The sequence below is a fragment of the Lethenteron reissneri genome, chromosome 33, assembly GCF_015708825.2.
Source record: "Lethenteron reissneri isolate LAM-NWPU_2019-01 chromosome 33, ASM1570882v1, whole genome shotgun sequence".
NCBI classification, from domain to species: Eukaryota; Metazoa; Chordata; class Hyperoartia; order Petromyzontiformes; family Petromyzontidae; genus Lethenteron; species Lethenteron reissneri.
The window spans coordinates 9,149,948-9,174,106 of NC_083811.1; the positions used below are offsets into that span (position 1 = coordinate 9,149,948).

A 24,159-nucleotide genomic window follows, 5' to 3' on the forward strand; every position below is an offset into this window, starting at 1 on the left:
CTACGTGACTTTACCAAAAAAACCCGAAGAGTATGAATCATTGCAGTCACGAAAGCTTCAAATCTAGAATTGGTAGGAGAGGTGGCGCGCGACACTTCCGGTGACGTCACCCCCCTTCGTCTCCCTGAGTAAGATGGCGACGGCGCGCGTCTCCCCGTGGTGCCCGTGACACGTGCGGCCACTGTCACTATCGCCGCTGCTGCCGCTGCCGCTGCTGTCACCGCGGAGCTCTCACGCCCGGAGGAGATGTCTACGCCGGGCGTGAGGCTCGTGTCGTCGGTGCTGAGGCCGCTCTGCTCCCGGGGCCGTCAGCTTCTCGCTCCACTGCAGGCGCCTCAGCAGCAGCGAGGTGAGGCGGGGGGGGCGACGCAGACCTCAACCCGCCTGACCTCAACGCCGCTGACCTCAACCCGCCTGACCTCAACCCGCCTGACCTCAACCCGCCTGACCTCAACCCGCCTGACCTGGCCCCAAGGGCTTGAAGCTTAACCCAAGGTCTTCAGTCGTAGCCGAACACCATCACCCCATGACTTAACCCCGACCCATAAGCCCCCCCCAAGCCTTCGTGTTAAGCCCTAACTCTGAACCATTTTCCATAGCCCGAAGCCTTAAACCCAAACATCGGATTCTCAGCTTTAACCTTAAACCCCCACACCCGAAGAGTTAACCTCAATCCTAAACTCTAAATCATAACTCGTAGCCCTTAAACATGACTTTAGCCCCAAACCTTGACTTTAAACCATAACGCTGAACGCTGACCCATAGCCCGAAGCGTAAACGTATTCAATCTGTCACTAATTGCCATCAGCCCTGGCTCCTACTTCATAGCTCCATCCCCTAAGCCCCAAACGATGACCTTAAACCATAGATCTGAACCCTAACGCAGAATCACAGCTTCAGGGATAACTCGTAGCCCCAAGTAATCCTTAACCAGAGACCTGACGACCCATACGTGAATAGCAGTGGATTGACAAACTTCCTGTACATTGTTTTATTGCATTACCATTATTGTACATCTGAAGAGACTGATCCCCGTCATGATAATGTGGAATTCCCACTACTAGCCAAGGGCCAGCTACCCTTTGCCGGAATGAGAATGGAGAATTTTACCTATTGATCCACGTCAATTGCTGATATACGAATATAAGATAAGATTGCAAGACTATTGAGTGAATTCGACAGGTTTGAGGAGGCCTGCATCTAGCAGTGGATCGATCACGGCTGATGATGAAGCTTACAGTGGTTGTAGGTCCACAAATGCCATTGACCGGTGTGACTTGTTAATGTGTCGGTCGTGTTGAGCCGCGTGTGTGTCCTTGTCCTCCGCAGTGATTGCCAACGTGTCGGTGAGCAGGCATCAGTGCTCCAAGAGCTCACAGAAAACCATCACACTACCCATGTGAGATCATCCCCTTCCTACACCTATTGTAATTGTTTAAGGCGATCCGACAGAATGGAGTTGAGATTAATTTTGTCATTGTTGTTATTAAAATACTGGATAATTATTTTATACAAAAGTGCCATTTTTTTATATTGTCATTAAAAAAAAGATTTCGGTTTGGTCAATGTTGCTAATGTGCAAATCCGTTAAGTAGGCTCATAATGATTATTTTATTGGAATTGATGGATATGCTCACAATGCGTGGGAATAATTGTCCTTGTAACACTCGCTAATTAAAAATAATACAAACCACACGGATATCGGTTGAAATTATATGCTAATGTCACACGCTCAAGGAGAGAAGACAACTGTGCGATTAATACAAAAACCAGAGTAATCAGAGGACACAAAGAATCAATTCTTATATCAAATTACGACCCCCAAATAAAGAAAATTAATTAATTGACTCTGACCGCTAAGGTTTTCGCGTTTGTGCTGTATTTATCTTTGCGATGTCGTTCTCCGGTTGTACCGCGTGTCGTTCGACACGATGAGTGATCAACACGATGTCTGATCAACCCCGGTGTAACAGGCTAAAATAACCACCTGCCCCGATTAAAGCCGGGTATAGTTTGGCCCAGGCCAGAGTATACCCGGGGGGATAAAGTGTCCTCGGCTAAACTATACCCCCTGGGAGTTTAAACTAGACTGGGCCAGACCATACCCCTCCAGGCCAGAAGATGCCCCATGTGAAAGTTCAAAGGCAATTGTCCACACAGAGAACAGCCGACAACGAACTTCAAGAATCTCAATTTGATCAATTGAAGCATTTTTAGGGTTAGGGTTATTATTAAAGTTTTTTCGGGTTGAAGCAATCAATGTCTGTGTTTATAGTTTTAAATAAAATGTTGGAAAAAATTTGTAATTAATGTGTATATCGCTCAACACTTACTATCATGGGGGTGTGATTTGGCCTAGAGGGGTATAATTTGGCCTAGGCCATAATATACCCGGGTAAAATCTAGCCTTAGACCGTTTTAACCCCGGGTAGCCAACGGCCTGGGGGTATACTACGGCCTGTCACACCGGATTACGACCTAAAAAGATATCGTAGAGATAATCATCGGCTCGTTTGTGGGGTTGAGTCGTTTTTTTGGAGCATACACGTGTAGGAACGTGACGATAAATGGTGGTGTGCTTTGTACAGAAAAGAGGCTGTGACATCCCTCTCCAAACCTCCGTGGAAAAAGGTGACTTTACCAGACCCAGAGGAAGAGAAGAAATACCACCAAGGTAATGACTGTGCCTTCCTATTGCATACAACGACAAAATATTAAAACATACATTTCACTTGTCGAGTAAGGGAACAGTGGTAATAAACTAAACTATTTCAGTTAGCACGTACAGCCCACAGAGCTATTATTAGCTTTTTTTCAGAGGCAATCTGGCCACATGGGTTCAACTCATCAAAGTGACTTTATTATCATATGTTGGAATTTATTGTAGCAGCCAAATAATCTAAACGCATATATTTTTTTAATGTGGAGGGAAAAAACCAGAGGACCTGGATAAAATTCCATGCAATCAAATATACAGGCAGCAGGGTCGGGATCGAACCCACAACCTCCTGCGTACCAGGAGAGAGAGATAACATCTTGCCACCACGTGTTATGAATACATTAATCCGAGTTCGATTCCTGGCCAAAACAGATGGTCAAACAACCCCATGACTTACGCGGTGTGGGAAAGCCTTCGTCTAGAATTGGGTTTAAATAAGTAATATTTAAAAATCTTTTTTTCAAAACACGCTTTAATGAAATGTACCGTACGAGTAATGGCAGAACTTCACGACTCCAGGAAGTGGCCCCGAGGCTTGCCATAAGTAAGGGACTGTGGTGATTTACAGCCAACGTGAGTTGAGCGTGGACAATTTGACCCAAGCCGAAACATAACATATAAAAATAAATGTTTAAAAATACTTTTTTTTTATAGAATATAGTATTGTCATCAGTATGACTTAAGTACTCCAGGTTTGCAGTCGATACCACATTGGCAGGTGGGTTAAAATTGAGTTACAAGATTTGAGGATACGACAACAACAGACAGAGTGAGTTAATAGAAAGCGTGTAAAAAGATTGTTTAAAATATATGTATATATTTTTTTAATGATAGAATATAGTATTGTCATCAGTAAGTCATAAGTTTACCAAGTTTGCAGTCAATACCACATTGGGAAGTGGGTTAAAATTTAGTTACAAGATTTGAGGATACGACAACAACGACAAAAACAACAGAGAGAGAGTGAGTTAAATAAAAGCGTGTAAAAAATCTGTAATTATTCTTGTCTTAATAAAGTTCACATTTCCCAACATCTGTCTCAGTTATGCAACACTTCTTACAATGCTTTTGGGTACTCCATTACATCACAGCGATGAACACCAGTGTTTCTTTTCTTGCATACAAATAAAAATATACAACCGTTTGGTTCTGAAGAAAAATGGTTTATGGAGGAACATGTACTTAAAATATTTACAGTACAGTACAAGGCAGTTTTAACCTCTAATATCGAGGCTCAAAAGTGTGCCAATTATCGATGGTCGCGTAGGCAATGGAGGTCGTTACCGTGCCAACACACTAAACCGGTATTGCTGGTAGAGTGGGTTTGAATCTGGATAAACGCTCGCCATGAACAAGGATTTTTAGGTGTAGTTGTTAATGGATTACATTGTTGTATAGCGCTTTCGGCAATCCACTGCTGGATGAGTACCTCCCCACGCCGTGTGTTCCATCGCCGTCGAGGGAGTTAGTTGACCACACTTCACCACTCTGGTCATGACGACGCCGCGATGTTTGTGTCGCGCTGCCGTGCGGTTGCCCAGTGGTGGTCCAGACGGTGAACGACCAGATCGCGGGGGGCGATTACGGCCGCCTCTTTGCTGTGGTGCACTTCTCGGGGAAGCAGTTCAAGGTGACGGCGGAGGACCTCATTTTGATCGAGCACGAGTTTCAGGCCGAGTGCGGAGACCGCATCCGAATGGAGAAGGTGAGGGATCCCGGTTGGCGGTATTTGGTTAAATTTGAAATGCCCCTTGCAAGAAACACGTTCATTAAAGTTGAACGATGAGAACTTAAATATGAATTAAATATTAATTGGGAACGTATTGATTTATTCAGAAACAATGGGAACGTAATTATGAAAAGGGTGCAATGCGTTTAGGGGAACATGTGAATATGATGATTAAATGTGAGCATAATGATTCTTTAGAGCAATGGGAACATAATGATTCCCTGGGAACATTGTAAGCCATCATTTCAACTACATTGAAGTCATACCTGATCACATTAACAGGAAACAAGAAACAGCATATGCTGGAAAGGACAAACACTGAACATTTTAAAATCTGAAACTGTGAAAAATTTACATTTGACAGATAGCCTTGTTATTAATTTTGATTTTTTACCTACGTGACTTTACCGAAAAAACCTAAGAATATGAATACTTGCAGTCACGAAAGCTTCAAATCTAGAATAGATAGCCTTGGTACAAGCAGATGATGCATGAGTAACCCTTGAAATATATAATTGACATGAACAGCCCTTTTGTCAATGCATAGCTGAATAAGGGCCTCCGCATGCCAGGAGGATCATGGGGGTTATTTGACTGCACTTTACCGTGCTGATGAGCCTGGGTTTGTAGATCTGGGAGGATAGATAGTACAGTGCAAGTGTGTTTCACCACACTATGAAGCCTTACAATCTGCTGTGCATAGTGGTCATCCTTCTAACCAGTCCAAGCTCAAGCGTGCTTAGCTTCTGAAATCTTAACGAGCTTTGTCGCATTTTGGGTGATTTAGTCATAGGCTTGATGTCATTCACATTTACGACATCAATGGTCTGTGACGCATTGGAGGGTAAAATACAGGAACATGTGCACATTGTTATGGTTTATACAATAAAAGGATATTTTTTTATGAAGGGATCTCAGAGGTAGCTCTGTGATATCTGCTTCCCGGGGTCATTCTCTAACATGAATTATTGCACTTCTCTCTGTGAGAGATCGCAATGGATACTTTGTCCCATGACATGCTGTGGAAAACTGTATATTTGTGTTATTTACTGTCATGCTAGAACATCATTTTGTGAAATGATCATCGCGTGAAAACGGTGTCTTTTATTATCACATATAAAGCTTGACTGATTTTGTTATGTGTTGGTCTTGTCTTCTTTTGACATGAATGCACAGGTCATGCTTGTGGGAGCTGAGAACTTCACACTGCTGGGCCGACCGCTGCTCGAGTACGTGACTAGGCTACTGACTTGACCGATTAAATATTAAACAACGAAAACGTAACACATTCCTGCGGAGGGAGCTGGTAGGAACGTTGGGTTGCTCGGTCAATGGCCAGGGTCAACGGCGGTGTGGTGTATTCCGCAAATATGCCCGACTGTGAGGGCGGGCACAAGCTGGCGTGAATAGGTTAAACGTTGAGTTTTATAAGGGCACCACGGGGTGACCAGCCCCTCCCCACCCAGCCCCACCCCCCAGCCAGCCCCACCCCACCCAGCCCCACCCCACCAAGCCTCTCCCCACCCAGCCCCACCCTCCCCACCCAGCCCCACCCTCCCCTCCCTCCCCACCCAGCCCCTCCCTGCACGATAGACGGACGGACACAATAATCCCCTGTGGGCTGGTGTAACCAGGAGGTTCCTACCAGTATAATTGCTAAGTTTACACACTAAGAAAAGCTCGCCCAAGACTCAAATTTCACTTAATAAGTTTGCGATATACATCGATTATAAGTTGGTGGTGTGGATTGTCACATTTTTTTTTCCTGGAAAGGAAAAGTTGCAATGGTTAAGAACTATTTTACAAATTGATTTAAAGGCGACTTTATGTGCTTTATAATCATTGCTTCTGCCATGCAAATGGATAATGTTGCTTAATATTTTCTTTAATCAGTACTTTTTTTAATGCCATCATAATCATCATGACCATTTAAGGGCCCAGCTCGTGTATAGTAGCTGGATGCATTATTGCGTCGCGGGACCTGAACAGAAGCCGATGGCGATGGCTTGGGGAGGCCTTCATCCAGCAGTGGATTGGCCCTGGCCGAGGATGGTGATGTAAAGTCCACTGAGAGTTGGGTTTAACCAAAACAGTTCTGGGTGCAACCGTTTCCAATGTGCAGAGCATAAATAGGCTTTCAGATTGTGGCTGCACTGGCTTAACCCGAGCCTCGAAGAAGCATCTGTAACACGGACAGCTCTTAACACTGCGCCACGCAAACACAAACACGCGCAGCCGAGTGCGACGAGCCGTCAACGGCAAATCACGCACGTGCCTGCAGTCCTGCCGCTTTCCAGGATGCCCGGGGCAGTGAAAGATTTATCATTGTGCCTGCTGGGCTCGTGAGAATTGAGCTAGCAGTTGCCCCCGGTACCGCAGAGGCCAAAGACAAATAAGCTCGGCAGATACAGCTTCTTAAAGCTGCAGCCGTGCGCTCGCTTCCCACTGTACGTTGGGTCACGGACCTTTTTGGTTGTTTCTGAATGGACGCCAAGGCCGCGAGGTTTTCCCATGCCGTTTATAGAGAAACCATTTATAACGAGGCTCCCCGGTGTACAGCACACCAGGCAGTTGGCATTGGCCAACTCCTCGCAGGATAATTGTTTTTGTTTGTTACGTTTTTTTTGTTGTCAATGTGGGAATGGCTACAGATATGCTTTTGGGTGTGGTGATGTGGGCATGAGCAAGGAGGTGTAATTTACGGTTGCTAAATATTGTGCCCCTGCATTATGAATTGGCAGATAAACGACGGTTCGTTCAATACTGTGCTCATAACCATTGTCCGTTGCGTATTTATGTTAATTGATGGGCCCTTTTCTCGTACAGTACTGAATAACCAATTTAAACGACTATTTTCAAATAAAAACCTGGCAGAAAAGTCGGTGGATATGGGCCGGCAAAAACAGAATTAGTTCTGAAGTTTTAGATCCATTCCCTGACCTTCAAAGGAAGATACGTACCACTGCCTCGGTATGTGTTTTGTTGATATTTACCTTGCCAGTGCAACCAAGGCTGCTCAGAACAGATTATGTAACTTACAACCTTTGTCAATCCACTGCTGGATGAAGGGCCTCCCCACTCAGTCTCAGTCATGGAAGATGTTTGACCATACTTCACGTGAGTGTTGGTTGGTGAAGGTTGGTAGTATACACAAAGTAGAGTATAAAAATGGGTGTCACTGTACTGCCCTCTGCAGTACACCACGGAGCCCCGCAGTAGCCCCGCAACAACTGGACACGTTGGTAACCCATCCGATCACTGTCCAGACTGAACCCAGCTGAGCTTATGAGATGGGGCGCATTCCCGGTGATTTAGTCAAAAGCCGTTCGGGGGGTGCACATTTACCTCCTGTGTATTAATAAAGAATTCTTCACCAGTACTCTTAGGTTTTTTCGGTAAAGCCACGTAGGTAAAAAATAAAATTAATTTTAATTTAACTTTATTTTTTACCTACGTGACTTTACCGAAAAAACCTAAATTAAAATTAATTTTATTTTATACCTATGTGACTTTACCGAAAAAACCTAACAGTATGAATCCTTGCAGTCACGAAAGCTTCAAATCTAGAATTAATTCTTCACCAGCTTGACGCCACTGATGGCAAATGTCGCGTGTTACGTGTGCTGTGCTGTGCGGTCCGAGTAGTAGGGACCTGGTGCGCGTGGAGGCCACTGTGATCGAGAAGACGCACTCGGTAGAGAAAATCCGCATGTTCTTCCGCCGGAGGAAGCGATGGCAGCGCAAGTACGGTGAGTGCCGCGCACTGCAGGCCGCGGCGAGCAGTGCCGTACGCTGACAGTGCCCGACGACACGCTGCCGAATTACCGAGAGAGTTCCTGTAAAGATACCTATTTACTATTTTGCCAGGTAAGGCCTACTGAGCAATATAACGCTTTTGCAGAACGGATCTGGTCCCACATATGATAGCTCAACGAAGTGGCTTACCATGTGGAAATTTATAGCAGCCAAGTACTCGGTGCATGTTTCTAAATGTGGAGGGAAAATTCCATATGACAATGGGGAGAACATGGAAACTCCAAATATACAGGTGTCAGGGTCGGAATTGAACCCGTGATTTGTATACCAGGCGAGGTAGTTAACGTCTTGCGACCGTGTGGCACCTAAATTGGAGAACTCATTCAGAGTTCATCTCTTGTGTTGTTATGGAAGGGGGGGAAATACTTAACTTGTATGATTAACTCTACCTTAAAACAGAAAAAAAGCCTGATAATGTATTGGGCACTGGCCAAAACAGTGGGTAACAGTTGCATTAAGTAGGAAAACACCTGTGTATCAACACGAGTGCTGTATCCACTTCTAGCATTTTAAACACATTTGCCCGACTGTACAAGATTCCAGCAGTGGTGCTGGACCGCTGCTTTCACTGCGAATGTGGCTCTGTTTTGTCTCGGTGACAGTGAGGACCACGCCGCAGACCGTGCTACGGATTAACTCCATCGACATCACTCCCACACTCGCTTGAACCTCCAGCAGCACATGCATCGTGACAAAGCCTGGCTCGCTCTCTCTGTTCGTCCCCCGCTGCAACTGACCAACAGGGACCTCCCACGCACGCACGCACGCGCTGGCACGCCCGGCAGTTTCCATTCTCCACATCGCGTTCGCTAGGACATTTGTATCTTGAAGGTGCCTCATAAAGAGACTTGTGTGTTCTCTGTGTCAGTGGCAACATAGGACTGACTGTCTCATTACGGCCAGGCCACTTTGTGGCCATTGACATTATGGTAACTGTATCGTATAATGTTGTCTCGTAACTCCCGCTGTTTAATAAAAGATGATTTTCAATGCTTCGCCTGTTGAGGTATGTTCGGTGAATGCCGCCCATGACCATGTTACGTAATGCGACTAAAGTTTGCCGTGTGGTGGTGGCACACAGCTTTAGTTTTTGGATTGTGAGAGATGGTGGAGGATTGGGGAGGTCTTAATCCGGGCGTGCATTCACCATGGCTAATGGTGAAATTGCACCGAGATCGTGTGCACAACACCTGCAGATGCTCGTATGTTTGATGTGAGATGCTCGTATGTTTGTTTTTCTCCAGGAATTGCAGTTTTCTCCCACACATGTAGCCAATAAGGAATTGGCACAAAATCATCTCAAGCAGGACCTAAAATGGTTTTGGGATTCACTGAAGCTGTTCTGGATCAATAGAGTTAGCTTGTTTCAGCCAACATTGTAATAATGACAGAGGCAACCTCCGGTGTGAGTGGACTAGTGGCCATGGGAGGTAATGACAGGGGAGTCAGCCTGCAGTGTGAATGGACTAGTGGCCACGGGAGGTAATGACAGGGGAGTCAGCCTGCAGTGCGAATGGACTAGTGGCCACGGGAGGTAATGACAGGGGAGTCAGCCTGCAGTGCGAATGGACTAGTGGCCACGGGAGGTAATGACAGGGGAGTCAGCCTGCAGTACGAATGGACTGGTGGCTACGGGAATGAGAATAGCGTAGGCAGGTGACGGAAGAGGACAGTCGAGTCTGCTGCTAGAGCGAGTGGTCGAGAACCAGCGAGAAGGTTCGGGAATGGGGGCGTGGCCTCGGACCGTATATAAAGGAGATGCGTCGTAGACTCGGGGCTGTTGTAGTGGGGGTCTCCGCCTGTTCCAAGTGTGATCACGTGACTTCTTAAATACAGAAACCATCTCAAGACAAGTGTGTCGAAGTCGTCTTTACACAATCATTACTCCAAAATGCTGCTTCAGTGATTTCAAATCATATTTGCCCTCGTTAACATTAGTTCTCCCAAGCCACACACAATGCATCCATTCCAGTCTAACGGGCTCACATTTACCTAGTACAGTATTGTATTATGACTTAACATTGTGGATCAGTGGCACCGATAAGCGCACTGTGCTATGAATTTGGTGGTCTGAGTTTCATTCCGAGCCATGGCGAACAGTTGAGAGTGATAGCTGAATAGTTCCTGCTCCCCCTCCCCCCCTGTTTACCATCCCGCATTAACCTGCGTGGTGAAGTATGGTCAAACAACACCCACGATTAACGTACTGGGAGGCTTTCATCCACCAGTGCGTTGATAAAGGACTAAATTCCAATGTATATGCAGTGTCGTCGCCCCCCCCCCCACCCCCGAGGCAAATCAGTCCGATAAGAATTTGGCAACTTAAGCGAAGAGTGCAGCTGGGTTTTTTTTTTACTGAGATTGCTTTTTTTCCCCCAGCCAATATGGATTCAAGTCAGCCCGAAAGGACGTTAGTGTGTGTGTGTATACGAGCGAGTTTGTGCATATTTGGACTGCGTGATTACATTATCAAGTATAGGCATGCGGTCTCGCTGCCTTTTATCATCAATTGTGCATATTGGTTTGCGCATGTGGAATCCCACCAGTGATAAACATACTGTGCCGTGTTAGTACCCTGTTTTGAACATGCCTTGCACACAAATTGCAACATTCAAGGTGCGGTGAAAATGGCACGGCTCGAAGAGTATAATGAGCCATCGCAATTACACAAATCCCCGCGAATGCAATGCAGCAGTGGTTTAAGTTGAAAGCCAGAGTGGAGATTGATTATAGAGCTGGGCTGGTTATTTGAGTAATCAATGACAAGCGTTTATCAGTTTGATTACTCGACGAATCAGATAACATTAATTAGTTGGAAAAAAATAGTCTCACCGCGTTAAGTTTTTTTTGTCAGTACTTGTTGGAAGTGAAAGATTAAAGCTGATATTTTTCGTGTCCATCATCATACCAACGTTTTAAAGCCGAGCGAAATTGGGCAAAGCCAGCTGGCGGTTACGAGTATAACTTGCAAATATAATAAAATAAGTATGCGCGATTCAATGCATGTATTTCAGGCTCAATAACTGATATTGATGGACAAATCGGTGCATTTTTCAACCGCAGCTAAGTAGCTGTTAACATCTCCAACAGCAGAATTGATCTAACAGTGCTAATAAACTATGACATAAAGCCCATCGAATTTTTTTTTATTAAAACACAAGCCTGCATAAAAAAAATTCCACAGGCAAGACCGCAGACAAATAACATTGCATGCCAAGCTTTAGAAATAAATGTGAGCTTGCTGGCCAGCAATGAATAAAATTAGATTGATAATTATCAGTTGCTGAGCAGCATCAATTTAAAATAACCTGCTATTTGCTGTGAAATGAGTGGGGCGTTTATCGTCAATTTGCCGACAAATGTGGCACGGTCATTATTACTGAATAAGTGCACTCTGTCTCCAAAGTGCGTCGCTGTAAATGGTCCCCATGGCATTAATGAAAAGAGTAAAAGCCATTGTGTGCTGGTGTCCTGAGCAGATCTCGAGAATTGCCTGCAATTTGAACGCTGTAAATTGCTATAATGTTGCACACATCGTACACCAGCTGCTGTTTGTAAATCAGTTTACACAAGAAGCAAAACTAGCAACCCATGTCTACTGTTTCGGAAAACATTTCCAGTAGCAATTAGACACATTCTCTGAATGCAACCCCAAGACAATGTCAGACGCCAGAATATGATCGACATGGCACTTGCCAAGCAATGTGCTGGAACACAACATAGAATGTACAATAATCATGAATCTGATAGGGAGCCTCACCAGCAGAATTTTGTTTGACCTTGTTCAATGGATACACAACACATTTAATCGAAGGATTGTTTTGTGGAGGTTGACACTTTGTAATTCAGAAAAGAGGGAAAATTCAAGGAACTTTCAATCACGGTTCTTATAATAACGCTGTGACATCGTGGTGCTTATGTAAAGCGTTCGAGAGGACATCCAAGTCGAGAGGAGATGAAGCGATGAAATTGGTTCGTGTGCTGGTGCTACGTGGACTGTTACATTGCAGGGTCGTGAGGGATGGGGACAGTAGGGGTAGGCCTTCATCCAGCAGTGGATTGATCAGGGATGACGATGGTGATGATAGGAGCGCTGACGGAAATGACCCCATCAGTGCGGCCAAGTGCAGTGCAGATCTCCACCAGACAGCGTCACGCATCGCCTGTGAAGAATTCACTGCCACTGACCCAGCCAAGTGGGCGGACGGCGCAGCGTCACATTGTGGGTCCGTCACGTAATGTTCAGTCCTAAATCGAAAAAAAAGAGAAGACGCTGCAAAACGACGAGGACCAGGGGTTGTCGAACTGCAGCCCCAGAGTCGCGTGCGGCTCGTTCAGGACTGCTTCGTGATGTTTTTGTGAAGGACCACCACCGTCTCGTATTCAGCGCAGTGCATCGCGCCTCTTGAAATATTGAGAGGGGTTTTTTGTGTTTACCGAATTCGTAAAAAAAGTGAGGACAGTACAGCTTGGCCCAGATGTCTTGTGACCAACCCCCCCCCCCCCCCCCCAAATTAATTAAACCCTAACATTGTTTCCCCTTTGCATATTCATTTATATTATAAATAAACACTACTTGAAAATATAAAAAAAAAAAGTTTAAAAGAATTAAATGGTGGTCACAAGACATCTGGACTACCCTGGACAGTGAAATTGAGAAAGATGAAGATTGGACAGGATGGAGGCAGTTTGAGCCAAAGATTTGCCGTTTCGCCTTGGGGCTATTGGCCCAATATGATTATTGGTATCACCCAGGATACCAAATGCTCGCATCATTTTTTTTACGGCAAGTTATCTCGATATAACGTATATTTATGATAGCAAGGCACACCGAGGTAGTTTTTTATGACAAAATGTCATTGAATGGTAACCGTAGAATAATTGACAATACCTTTTCAGCAATTAAGGAACGTGATATGAAACATCTGCGGAATATGAAAATACGTGCGTCTCTCTCTCTCTGCAAACGTTGTACCCACCAATCCTGTCGGCCGGGACTAATTGGGCAGAGGACGAGAGCTGACGGCATATTTTTTTTAAAATCTTCCGTGGCCCTAAAAAGGCGACCAGCTGCCACCAGAGGGCTCTGTCACTTGGTGCCTTCTCGCCCGTGTCGGCAGAGAGTCCAGAGGTGGCGGTGGTGCCTCCCCATCCCCCCCCCCCCACCTTGGCTTCTCGCCCTCCCAGGCGCTCTCCGCTTCCCGTCAGCACACACACACAGACAGACCACACACACAAACCCACACTCCTCCGCCGTGCTCCCATTCACCCGATTCCAGCGGGATTTTAAGTGGCGCAGCTCGTCCTCGGCTGTCCCGCAGAGAGAAGAGCAACTCCTCGTCACCGTGACCTGCACCGAGGCCCCCCCTCCCCCTCCCTCACCCCCCGGGAAAACAACGAGTCCTTTTTCACCTCTGAACCTCCCCGTTCAACAGGTGTGGCATTGGATCCTCGCCTTTGTAGAATGGGGGTGGGGGGTGGAGTGCCTCGGGTTTTCATGCGAATCTCTCTCTCTCTCAGGGAGGCTCTCCCGTCAAACGAGGATGACTCTTGAGCAGAGCGGGTACATCGTCTTCGTCGCTGCTGCGACGGCCACAAATGTTCTGAGCCGAGCTGGCGAAGTCGGCATGCGACTACGGATCTTCGACTTCTCTGCACCTGTGGTATCATCATCATCATAACAACAACAACAACAACAACAGAGTAGCAGTCGGAACGTTGCAGAAGAAACCGGCTCCACTACCACGGGACGTTCCTTTGGACACCCTCTGCAGGTGTCAAAGCAGAATAGACAGAAGATCGTGAATTCGTTTCGCTCCTTCTCCGAGTGCCGTTTTTTCATTCACGATTCACTGCTCAGCCATAAAACCACCAACCTCCCACTCACTCGGAGGAGTGAAGTCTCCGCGCCTACTGGGTGGACTTTACACACCGGGGTGCTGGTGGTGGTGCTGGAGAAGAGAAAATAAACCCCGGCAGGAGAAGCAGCAGCAGCAATCTCAGCTCGCAAACACAACCTCGGGGGAAAGGCAGCACCGGCACCATGAACTCTCCATTCCCGCTGCCCAAGCCGCTCAAGCGAGGCTCTGGGGGGGCAGCTGGGAGGGCAGCTCGTCTCGTGGTGCTGGGGCAGAGCGGAGTGGGCAAGACAGGTGGGTGAAGGTCGTTCGTGGTGCCACGTGCTCCAGCGCTCGACATCTGCACGCCCGTCAGTCTTGCTTGCTTTTAGAGCTGTTACGCCTCTCCATCCGTTTGTATGAGAATGTGTACATGTAGATCTATCTGTCTGTCCATCTGTGTCTCAAGCTGTTATATCTGTCCGTCTGTCTCGTCTTAAAACTGGTATATCCGTCTTTCCAACAATTATTTTGTCTTGAAACTTCAACTGCTATATGCTTTCGTCCGTGAGACTTAAAACTATACTCTTAGGTTTTTTCGGTAAAGTATGAATCCTTGCAGTCATGAAAGCTTAAAATCTAGACTTAAAACTGTTCAAATCGGTGTATATATCTCCCTGTCTGTCTATCTTGGGACGAGCATGTATGTCCATACACCCATGAGTTTGTCTAAAACACTGCGATGTGTGTCCATCCTTTTGTCAGTCTGTCTTTCTCTACCTTCACACCGGTACAGCTTCTAGCCATCGTCTTTCTGTCTGTATTACAATTGTCTCACACCTGCCCATTCACGCGTCTGTCCCTGCAGCTGTTCATCTGCCTGCCTTCCTGTCTGTCTGACATGTGGTATATGTTCATTCACGGTGGAGTCGAAGATGTGTCAACCAACAATACAACATTTATGTCTTTTGTATTTCAACTACATCCTATTAAGAGCGTACCTCTACATGAGCAATATCCGTGCCTGTTTATGGCAGCAAAGACGTTTGGAAAACACAACAAATGTGTTGTGGTAAAGAAACGCCTGTTTGGTACACACATAGAATCATTATCTTTGACAAAGGCAATTGTGTTAACATTTTTTCTTAAATTAAATTTTGTTTAATAATCAGCGCACAGTTGCATACGATACCTTATGTTGAAATGCTCCGTTTGCAGCACTCATGTCGCAGACGTGATCGGGATGTGCATGTATACGGCACAAATTCCACTGCATCTCGAAACGAGCCATGTCTCAACGTAAAAACGATACACAGACTTCACTGGGGGGACATGCAAAGGGAAAAAAATTAACCCATATAAATCCTTTATATGCGTGGCGGCTAGAGTCCTCTCGTCCTCTGGCTTGGGATGGCTGCCACCTATGGGTCAGATGATTGCCTGGCAGGATTAAGCAATTGGTAATTAAATATAAAAAAAAAATCCTAAAAAGTGTAAAATTTTGCACAATTTTTTTCACGAAAATTAATTGTCACGCACAACGAGTCTGTGTGGAAAATGTCAGCTCGATTGGATCACGGGAAGTGGGTTAAAAAACGACCGAAAGATTTGCACGGTCGTATGCGCGCAAGCAAGCAAACGAACTTAATATAAAGGATTTAATAATGTTGCATTATGCCTCCAGCCTACTGGAATGTCACTCACATGTCGCTGTACGCACGGGTTTTCTCCCGGTGCGACGTTTGTATTACAGCAATTAAACTCGATCCTGAGTTTAAGTAAACAACAGCACAGGTGCAGTATACTTGAATGGTTCTGAATAAGTGGATAACCGTCGTCTGCAATGCTGGTGTTATCTAATTTGACTCGAGACCTTCAGACCGTGCTACACAGTTCATATCGACGAGTGATAAAATCAATCTCTGTGGGTTTGTGTCAAGATAAAATAACACATATTGCCCGATCGCAGTCGCGTGTAGACATATGGCTCCGTGCAGAGGTGTGCGAATTAATGTTTCATGCACATACACAAAATCTCATTGTGGCTTTTACTTTGAAACACAAATGGCGTCGTAACAATGTCACGGTTTTTTTGTTCCTATTACAAAATTTTGTTACCAACCCAGGTCATAAAATGTGGTAATTGAGTGCCAAACGGTGCCATAAAATGCAGGCCATTAATACAGGACTTTGGACTTTTGTCACTAACACTCATTCCGCATGCTATGCTCGCCATAAATGAACCACAATACTTTGCTGATCTCGCCAAGGAGCATAAACCATCACACAAACTCCGGTCATCCTCGCAGCGGATGTTGGCTGAGCCATCGGACAAAGACGGTCACCGCATCGCGCGCTTTCAGATGCGCTTCTGCGGCCGTCTGGAACGCTCTTCCTTCTGATAATAGGAAGCCGACTGGAGCTTAGCACTTTTAAATAATCCACATTGAAAACTAATTTCTTTATAACTGACTTGTGTGTTCAGTTTTTTGTCCTCCTCCCACACCTCGGATGATCATGGGTGGCTACGTACGGTGCAAAAGAAGTTCAACATACATAACATAGAAAGAGACTCGCCACATTCATCACTACCACTGATTTAAGACAGTCAGTAGCAAGCTGACATTGCAGGCAACGGCGCTGTCTTCAGAACAGAGATTGACTGGATTCATAATTCGTGATGACAATTAAGAGTTTCGATTTAAAGCTTTCGTGACTGCAGGGATTAATCTTCTTGGTTTTTTCGGTAAAGTCACGTAGAAGGGAAAAAATAAAATATAATAAAATAATTCTCACGACGTCTCGGCCACAACGCAAGCAGCCGTCCTCAGGTGAAGACCAGGTCTGTCGGGGAGACAGCATCTGAATGAAGACGTCTGAATGAAGACGCTGTCTCCCCGACAGACCTAGTCTTCACCTGAGGACGGCTGCTTGCGTTGTGGCCGAAACGTCGTGAGAATTATTTTATTGTTTTATTTTTATTATTTTATTATTTCCCTTCAACGTGACTTTACCGAAAGAACCAAGAAGACAATTAAGAGATTGGACATCGCACTTCCCGCTACGCTTCAAGTCGCGTGTTCGATACTTATTGTCTACGAATAGAAAACTGTTCACACGTCAATGCAAAAAAAGCCGTTTAAGTTGTCAACTCTGTTAATATTTCTCCACTTGTCAGAACCCCCCAGCGCTGGTGTTCGATCTCCGGCTAGAAAGTCAATCTCCCGCTGAGGCAGTGGCAATGGCTGTAACACAAATAGCCGACTGCATGTTGTTCTGTTATGAATCAGCGATGAATGATGATGCCTTGAATAAAGGTGTCAGTTTTGTACCAGTTAAAAGGGTAAAAACCTACTATTATATTTTGCCACTGGTAAAAGAGATCTCATAGTGTAAATGCTTACCCCGAGCTCTCAATACTCTGATGTTGCACTGTGTTTGAGTTGTACGCCTTCTGGTGTCATCTGGCCCTACACCAATGGGGACTAGGCTCTAAAGAAAGCCGTCTCGGGTGTGGGCCAATCAACTTCAAGGACAGTGCATATTATCATCCTTATCAGAGTTGCTTCTTTTTGTTTGCTTTTTTGACTACTTGTGTTGTGGTCATTGCAAACATGATGCCTTGAATAAAGGTGTCAGTTTTGTACCAGTTAAAAGGGTAAAAACCTACTATTATATTTTGCCACTGGTAAAAGAGATCTCATAGTGAATGACAGATGTGTGGAGTTGTTGTTCCGTGTGACAAAACAACAACAACAATACACATGCATCCCTGGTCGAAGTTTGGGCCACATGTCTCTTCTGCATATCTCTCTGCGATGAAGATGGGTCCTTTCCCGAAACGTCGCCACCCACGTCTCTTCTTCCGTGTGGCGCAGTGCTATTGAAGAATGCGTTGTTGTTGTTTTAGTTGATTGTGCTCGTGTGCGCCATCGCTAAAAACAAGTTGACAAGAAGAACAAAAAATGTGTTGATGCAAAGAACTGCCGATGTAGCCGCGTGTGTTATTTATCAGACAGTGGCAACGTGTGTTGACACCGCACAATCATTGTAAAGCAGGCACAGCCGTTGTCGTTACTTTATATCATTATCGTCTTTGAAAATAACAAGTGTTATTCATCACATGTATTTGCGTAATATAAAATTTGGAAATGTCGAACTTCATCAAAAGAGCAAAAAAACAATCTCATCATGGGACCTCCTTTGCCAGCACCAAAATCTGAGAATACAGTTTCCCCTTTTTGGCGTCGTCTGGTCTAACACCGTTTTGAGACGAGGCTCAAAAGAAAGCTGTCTCTGGTGTGGACCAATCAGTTTCAAAGACAATGGCAATGTATTAGAGTATGTTTTTTTGTTTGCATTCTGACCACAAGTATTGTGGTTAATGCAGACATGATTCCTTGTAAAAGGTTTCAGTTTGGTGTTTTAACATCTCAACACCTGTTTTGTTGCCAGAAAAAAGGGGAAAACCTATTCTCACAATCTGTCTCGGCAAAACCAAAAAAATGTGTACGTTTTTAATAATGTATTGTATTTCATATAACACATTGAGTGATCGTGAGTGATTGTAGTGCTAGGATATGTTTACCAGGAATGAGAGTGGGTTTTTGAATCTGTCTGTGCCGAGCTTTGTATTTTACCCCCTCGTGTGCGTGGGTTGTCCTCACACACGAGCCAAACACTCGTAAATAAACACACCAATGCAGGGCCATAATAAAAAGAAGTGTCTTGAGCCACAGTGTGGCTTTTCTAGCTAAATAAAGGCCATAATTACGTCTGTGTTTGCAGTCAGCTATACATACACAAGGCGATCCTTTTATAGATACCTCACTTATATAACGGAGAAAAAGAATTCAATTACAGATTGTGATCGACGAATCTTAAGCGCGACATCCGGTACCCGCAACGTTCTCAGATCTTGCAGTTGTTGCTCTGTTTAACATTTCTACGAAAGCTGCGTCACAGAATTTGCGATACAATTAGTAAATAATCTTACTTGCGGTGGGGCCCATATAGGTCCTGGAACAGACATTGTGTGTGTGTGTGATGCCACAGATCTGTGAATCTCCATCCATGCTGCAATCCTCTCTCTGTGCCTCTGTAAGACGTGGAACCACCGCTTTCAGAATATCCCGTCGTCCGTTGAGAAGTGGGTTATTATAATTTCGTCGGGTATTTATAAATGGATCACCCTGTGTATGCGAATGGCTTTTGAACTGTCTCGCTGGTAATTGTGTCTTGCAGCGATGACGGTCCGCTTCATAACCAGGCGCTTTATCGGGGAATATGACCCAACGCTAGGTAAGCACGGTGCTGCAAACGTGGCCGTCAAAACGGATCGCCGACTTCGGCGCAACGCACGTGCCATTTAGTCGCATGTATCAAGCGCCTACTCAGATTACAAATGTACGTTTAAAAAAAAAAGTTATCAAGGCCGACATTCGATTATTTCCTTTGGCTGCCACCCCATAATTTTTTTTTTACCACACATAACAAAATATGCTGTACAAAAGCCCAATGATTAGCAGATCTGTTAAGGATAAACTGTGTGGGGTGCTTGAGATGTAGGGTTACTCACCCTTACTTAATTGCAGGTTGCATTCACAGCGCAACACATCTGACCACGAGTTATCGATTCTATGTCAACTGGAGTAATCAAACCATGGCTGCAGTCAGCAATCTCAAACCACTGCCATCTTAAATCGTTCGCTGACAGAATCTCAGATATTTACCAGGCTACACATGAACTTTAGTGATCAACACCCCGCCATACGAAAGAAAAATAATCTTTGCCATCATCCAAAGTGCTGGCGTTGCTCTGAGTGGCAAAACCAAAGCCACCTCGTCTAGATTTTAAAAAATATGTACATTAAAATATATATATCATACCGTACTCAAAATCATTCTGCAATAATACCCACAGCACCAGTATAGAAAGTCACGGTTATTAGTTAGTGATCATCATGGTATTTATCTAACCATCTCCAACGTTTCAAATAATTGCCAATCATTATGATGAAGATTTTCTTTTAATGTCTTTAACTATGAAGGAATCCGTAGCGATAAAACTACAACAACACATTAAGAGACTGGCTTGCCAGTTGTGCACAGGCACATTCAATAAACATCACAACACAGTCACCATTACCACGCGCTGCAACAGATGTTCTGGGCTCATAGTCCTTCTTATCAGAAGTGAGAGAGAAACAGAGGGATGAGCTCATTCACCTTACCCCTGTTGAGACCCTGTAAACACAACATTTTGCATCGAGGTATAAACGGTTTATCATTTAAAACTATAAATTATAAAACGAAGCTAAACTAAAACTATTTATATTTTACCAGGTAAGGCCGACTGAGCTTTACAGCTCTTTTTCAGAAGCGACCTAGCCACAAATGGTACATCAACAAAGTGGCTTATCATGTGTAAATGTATAGCAGTCAAATACTCTAGACGCAAGTTGATTCTAAATGTGGATGGAAAAACCGGAGGACCCGGAGAAAAATCCACGCAACTTCAAATATACAGGCAGCGTCAGAGTCGGGATCGAACGCATGACCTCATGTATACCAGGCGAGGTAGTTAACATCTCGCCACACACAGACTTGGGGGCAATCCCTTAAAAAGTAAAACTAAATGTACGCATAAACTGGTTTGAATTAAAATTCTCAACCGGCGACGTCCAGTATCTGTTTGAGTCGCATCATCGTGACTCGCCGCGTGTTTCCGCATGTACTACAGAAACCATTTACCGCCACTCGACGGGCATAGATGGAGAGATGGTGCAGTTTGAGATCCTGGATACAGCGGGACAGGCAAGTGATGGTCACGGCACCAGCTCACGCCACTTTTCTCGCACGGTGCCATGTGTTACTGCTTGCAAACGGCCGGCTTGCATGACATTTGATGGACAAACACACACGATTACAGTACTGCAAACGTTTCGTTAAGCGTGGCATCTTAAAACGGTCAATGCAATGAGGGTACTCTTTCAGGTTGCATGCATCATATGAATACTGCATTCAGCACAGACATGCAGACAGACACAGACACCTGTAGGCAAAAAAGCAGGCCAACACAGCCAGCTGTCTGTATCTATAAAGACAAAGATCCCCCGTATAATCTTTAACAGACTGTCAGGGCAAGTGCTGTTAGCGAGTACCTATGAAGGCACGAACGGTACACGAGGGGCTCAGGGGACAGCACCACGCCCGGCCACCTTTGTCTCCCAAGTGGCGATATTTACACACTGCACCAGCTACTCATGTGAGGCTTAAACGACCGAGATAAGGCCCAGAACTGAGACTTTTATATTTGAATTGACAAAGGTGTATGTTAAAGATCCATACAATGTTGTAAAAACAACAATGCCCTTGGAGTACCGAGCAAGGCCTTATTGTGTCGAAATACTTTTTTTTTGTTATCAGGGTCCCACATTGGAATGTTTGGCCAATTTCATTCATAAGTGTTTCGCTTCTGGAAGGAAACCAGAGAATCCAGACAAAACGCATGCATGCGTTGTCCTTCGTTCGCACCTCCGATTAGCACGGTTGAAAGAAGTTCACCATACATACATACATGTGAGGGCATCCGTCTGCGGACCGAACCCATACACGGCTGTACTACCATCTCCTAGCCACCTCGCCGAATCCCTGCACGCTGGGCTCGTGTGTTACTATTTTTTAATTACTATTTTTATTTTACCAGGCAAGGCCCACTGAGCTATATGGCTTTTTGAGAAGCGACCTGGCCACAAATGATAGCTCAACGAAGTGCCTCATCATATGGACATTTAAAGCAGCAAAATACTCTAAACGAGTGGTTCTTAACCTGAGATGCACTCACCTCCTGAGGGTGCGAGATGCCCTTTCTGGGGGTGCAAGACATGGCCATATATTTTTATAAGGTAAATCATCAAAACAAATTAAGCACGGGCACATAAATACAACTACTTTGTTTAATTAAACCTACATAGCTATTAACATTATACATGTTGTAACGCTTCAGAACCAAAGGGGTGCAAGGCTGTAGTTAATGTTAAAAACCACTTCTCTAAACGCAAGGGGAAAGAGAGAGACACGCAAACTCCAAATATACAACGGGGATCAGGGTCGGGATCGAACCAACGAGCTCCCTGCATGCCAAGCGAGGTGGTTAACGTCTCGCATCTGACCCCAGGAGGAGGACAACATGCTGCTGGAGGAGAAGATCAAGTGGGGCGAGGGCTTCCTCATCGCCTACTCGGTGACCGACCGCTGCAGCTTCGACGAGGTCATGCGCCTCCGCTTCCTCGTCAACCACGCGCACGCGTGCGCCCGCCGGGGCCCCTCCGCGGCGGACCCGCCGCCCGCCCTCGTCGTAGCCAACAAGCGGGACCTGCAGTTCGACCGCATGGTCTCCGTGGCCGAGGGGGAGGCCCTCGCCGCCGCCCTGCGCTGCCCGTTCGCCGAGGTGTCTGCGCGGGACTCGTACGAGGAGGTGCTGGCCGCGTTCGAGGCGCTGCACCGCGAGATGCTGCGGCAGAACGGCGGATCGCCCGGCGCCCACAAGCGGAAGATGTCCTCCAAGATCATGGACCGCATGCCCCGCTTCCCGGCGTCGCCGTCCGTCAACGGCACCGGACGGACGTTCACGTTCAGCTCCAACTGAGCCCGAGGAGCAGTCGGAGGGGGGGCAGCAGCGGAAGAGATGGAGGGGGTGGTGGGGGCGGCGCGTACGTGCAGCCGCGTGGCTGTGATAACCACAGCTGCGGCAGCATCAGTGGCACACAGGGGATTATGATGCTGGATAAATGTGGCTTTGATGGAACACGTCCTTTGCATGCGTGCACTTATTGCAGCGATGGGAGAAGTGAATGACATTACAATGCAATGCGATTGCGTCTGTGGTCTATGTACGCACAACTGCGTAGACAATGCTTGCAGGTGGCAGGCTGTGTTTATTGCACTGGCCCAGGTCATTGGTACTGTCCTGTATATGTTAAGTACAAACTGATTGTATATACTGTAGTTGTCACATCACAGCCAAATGCCAGGGCTTCCCAAACACCATCCAGCACGTTTCACCTTCATTGGATCAGCAGAGGCGTTCACTGTGTAACAGAACTCTGCATTTGAATGTCGATTCGTGAAAATGGGTAAAAAAAAAATCAGTAACCCAAGTTATATTAGCAGGAGCACCCTAAATCTCTTGAGGGTTACGTGGTGCGAGCTGGGGGCATGCAAATAAATAACGAATGTTCAGTGTCTTGTGTGCCCGGCATGGGACGGAGTTCATGTGTTAGGGAGTAGGAGTTCATTTTGGGGAAACCGCTCTTTGATTTAGTGGAGGAAACAGGGTTGTTAAACACGTGAGGGCGAGCCAAAAGCAATAAGCACATATTAAAGCAAACTAAAAAGGCTATTCATCTAACTTAAGTGAAGCACCAAATTTAAGTATTGGAAGTTGTTTTGGGAAGTGCTCCTTTTGTGACTGGGCTGGAACCACAGTCCCACTAAATTTGGGAACCCGGTTTGATCGGAGGCCGCTGCCCAGATTCGAACTCCGCATCTTGACAGCAGTGCCCAGCTAAGCACTCTGACCTCTGAACCACCCGGTCATCTCTGCCATTCACTCGAGGTGCCACCCCCCCAAGCTTAGCTTTCCTGAGCCCCGAGCAGGCGTTCAACAAAAGATGCCTTGTTTAAGTTATTGTATTTTCAAATTTGGCAAATAGAGAGTCATGACACTGAAAAACAGTGGAACACTTTTGCCAATGATGTTATTAACAGCATCAAGCCAATTTCATCTGCTGAAAGGAAAAAAAACGGGGAACCTTAAAAACTGCAAAAATCTTCTTGGTTCTTTCGGTAAAGTCACGTAGAAGGGAAGTAATAAAATAATAAAAATAAAATATAATATTACTTCCCTTCTACGTGACTTTACCGAAAGAACCAAGAAGATGAATCCCTGCAGTCACGAAAGCTTTAAATCTAAATTTAACTGCAAAAATAATTCCCATCTCTATCTGTGACCTGATGTTATCATGCAACATTATCAACATTAAGTTTCATCCACT

General features: G+C 45.5%; 2 protein-coding genes across 2 annotated transcripts; both read left to right on the forward strand.

Annotated features, from left to right (window-relative positions):
• The first annotated feature begins 108 nt into the window (after positions 1-108).
• MRPL21 (mitochondrial ribosomal protein L21) lies at positions 109-9,256 on the forward strand. The gene is made up of 7 exons (XM_061564532.1): positions 109-349; positions 1,330-1,399; positions 2,589-2,674; positions 4,261-4,424; positions 5,625-5,677; positions 8,094-8,197; positions 8,867-9,256. The coding sequence occupies exons 1-7, from the start codon at positions 247-249 to the stop codon at positions 8,929-8,931; spliced, it is 645 nt and encodes a 214-aa protein (XP_061420516.1). The 5' UTR covers positions 109-246; the 3' UTR covers positions 8,932-9,256.
• A 4,220-nt stretch (positions 9,257-13,476) lies between these two features.
• Positions 13,477-23,916, forward strand: LOC133350321 (ras-related and estrogen-regulated growth inhibitor-like). The gene is made up of 4 exons (XM_061564534.1): positions 13,477-14,416; positions 19,346-19,402; positions 20,844-20,917; positions 22,281-23,916. The coding sequence occupies exons 1-4, from the start codon at positions 14,308-14,310 to the stop codon at positions 22,749-22,751; spliced, it is 711 nt and encodes a 236-aa protein (XP_061420518.1). The 5' UTR covers positions 13,477-14,307; the 3' UTR covers positions 22,752-23,916.
• The last annotated feature ends 243 nt before the right edge of the window (positions 23,917-24,159 follow it).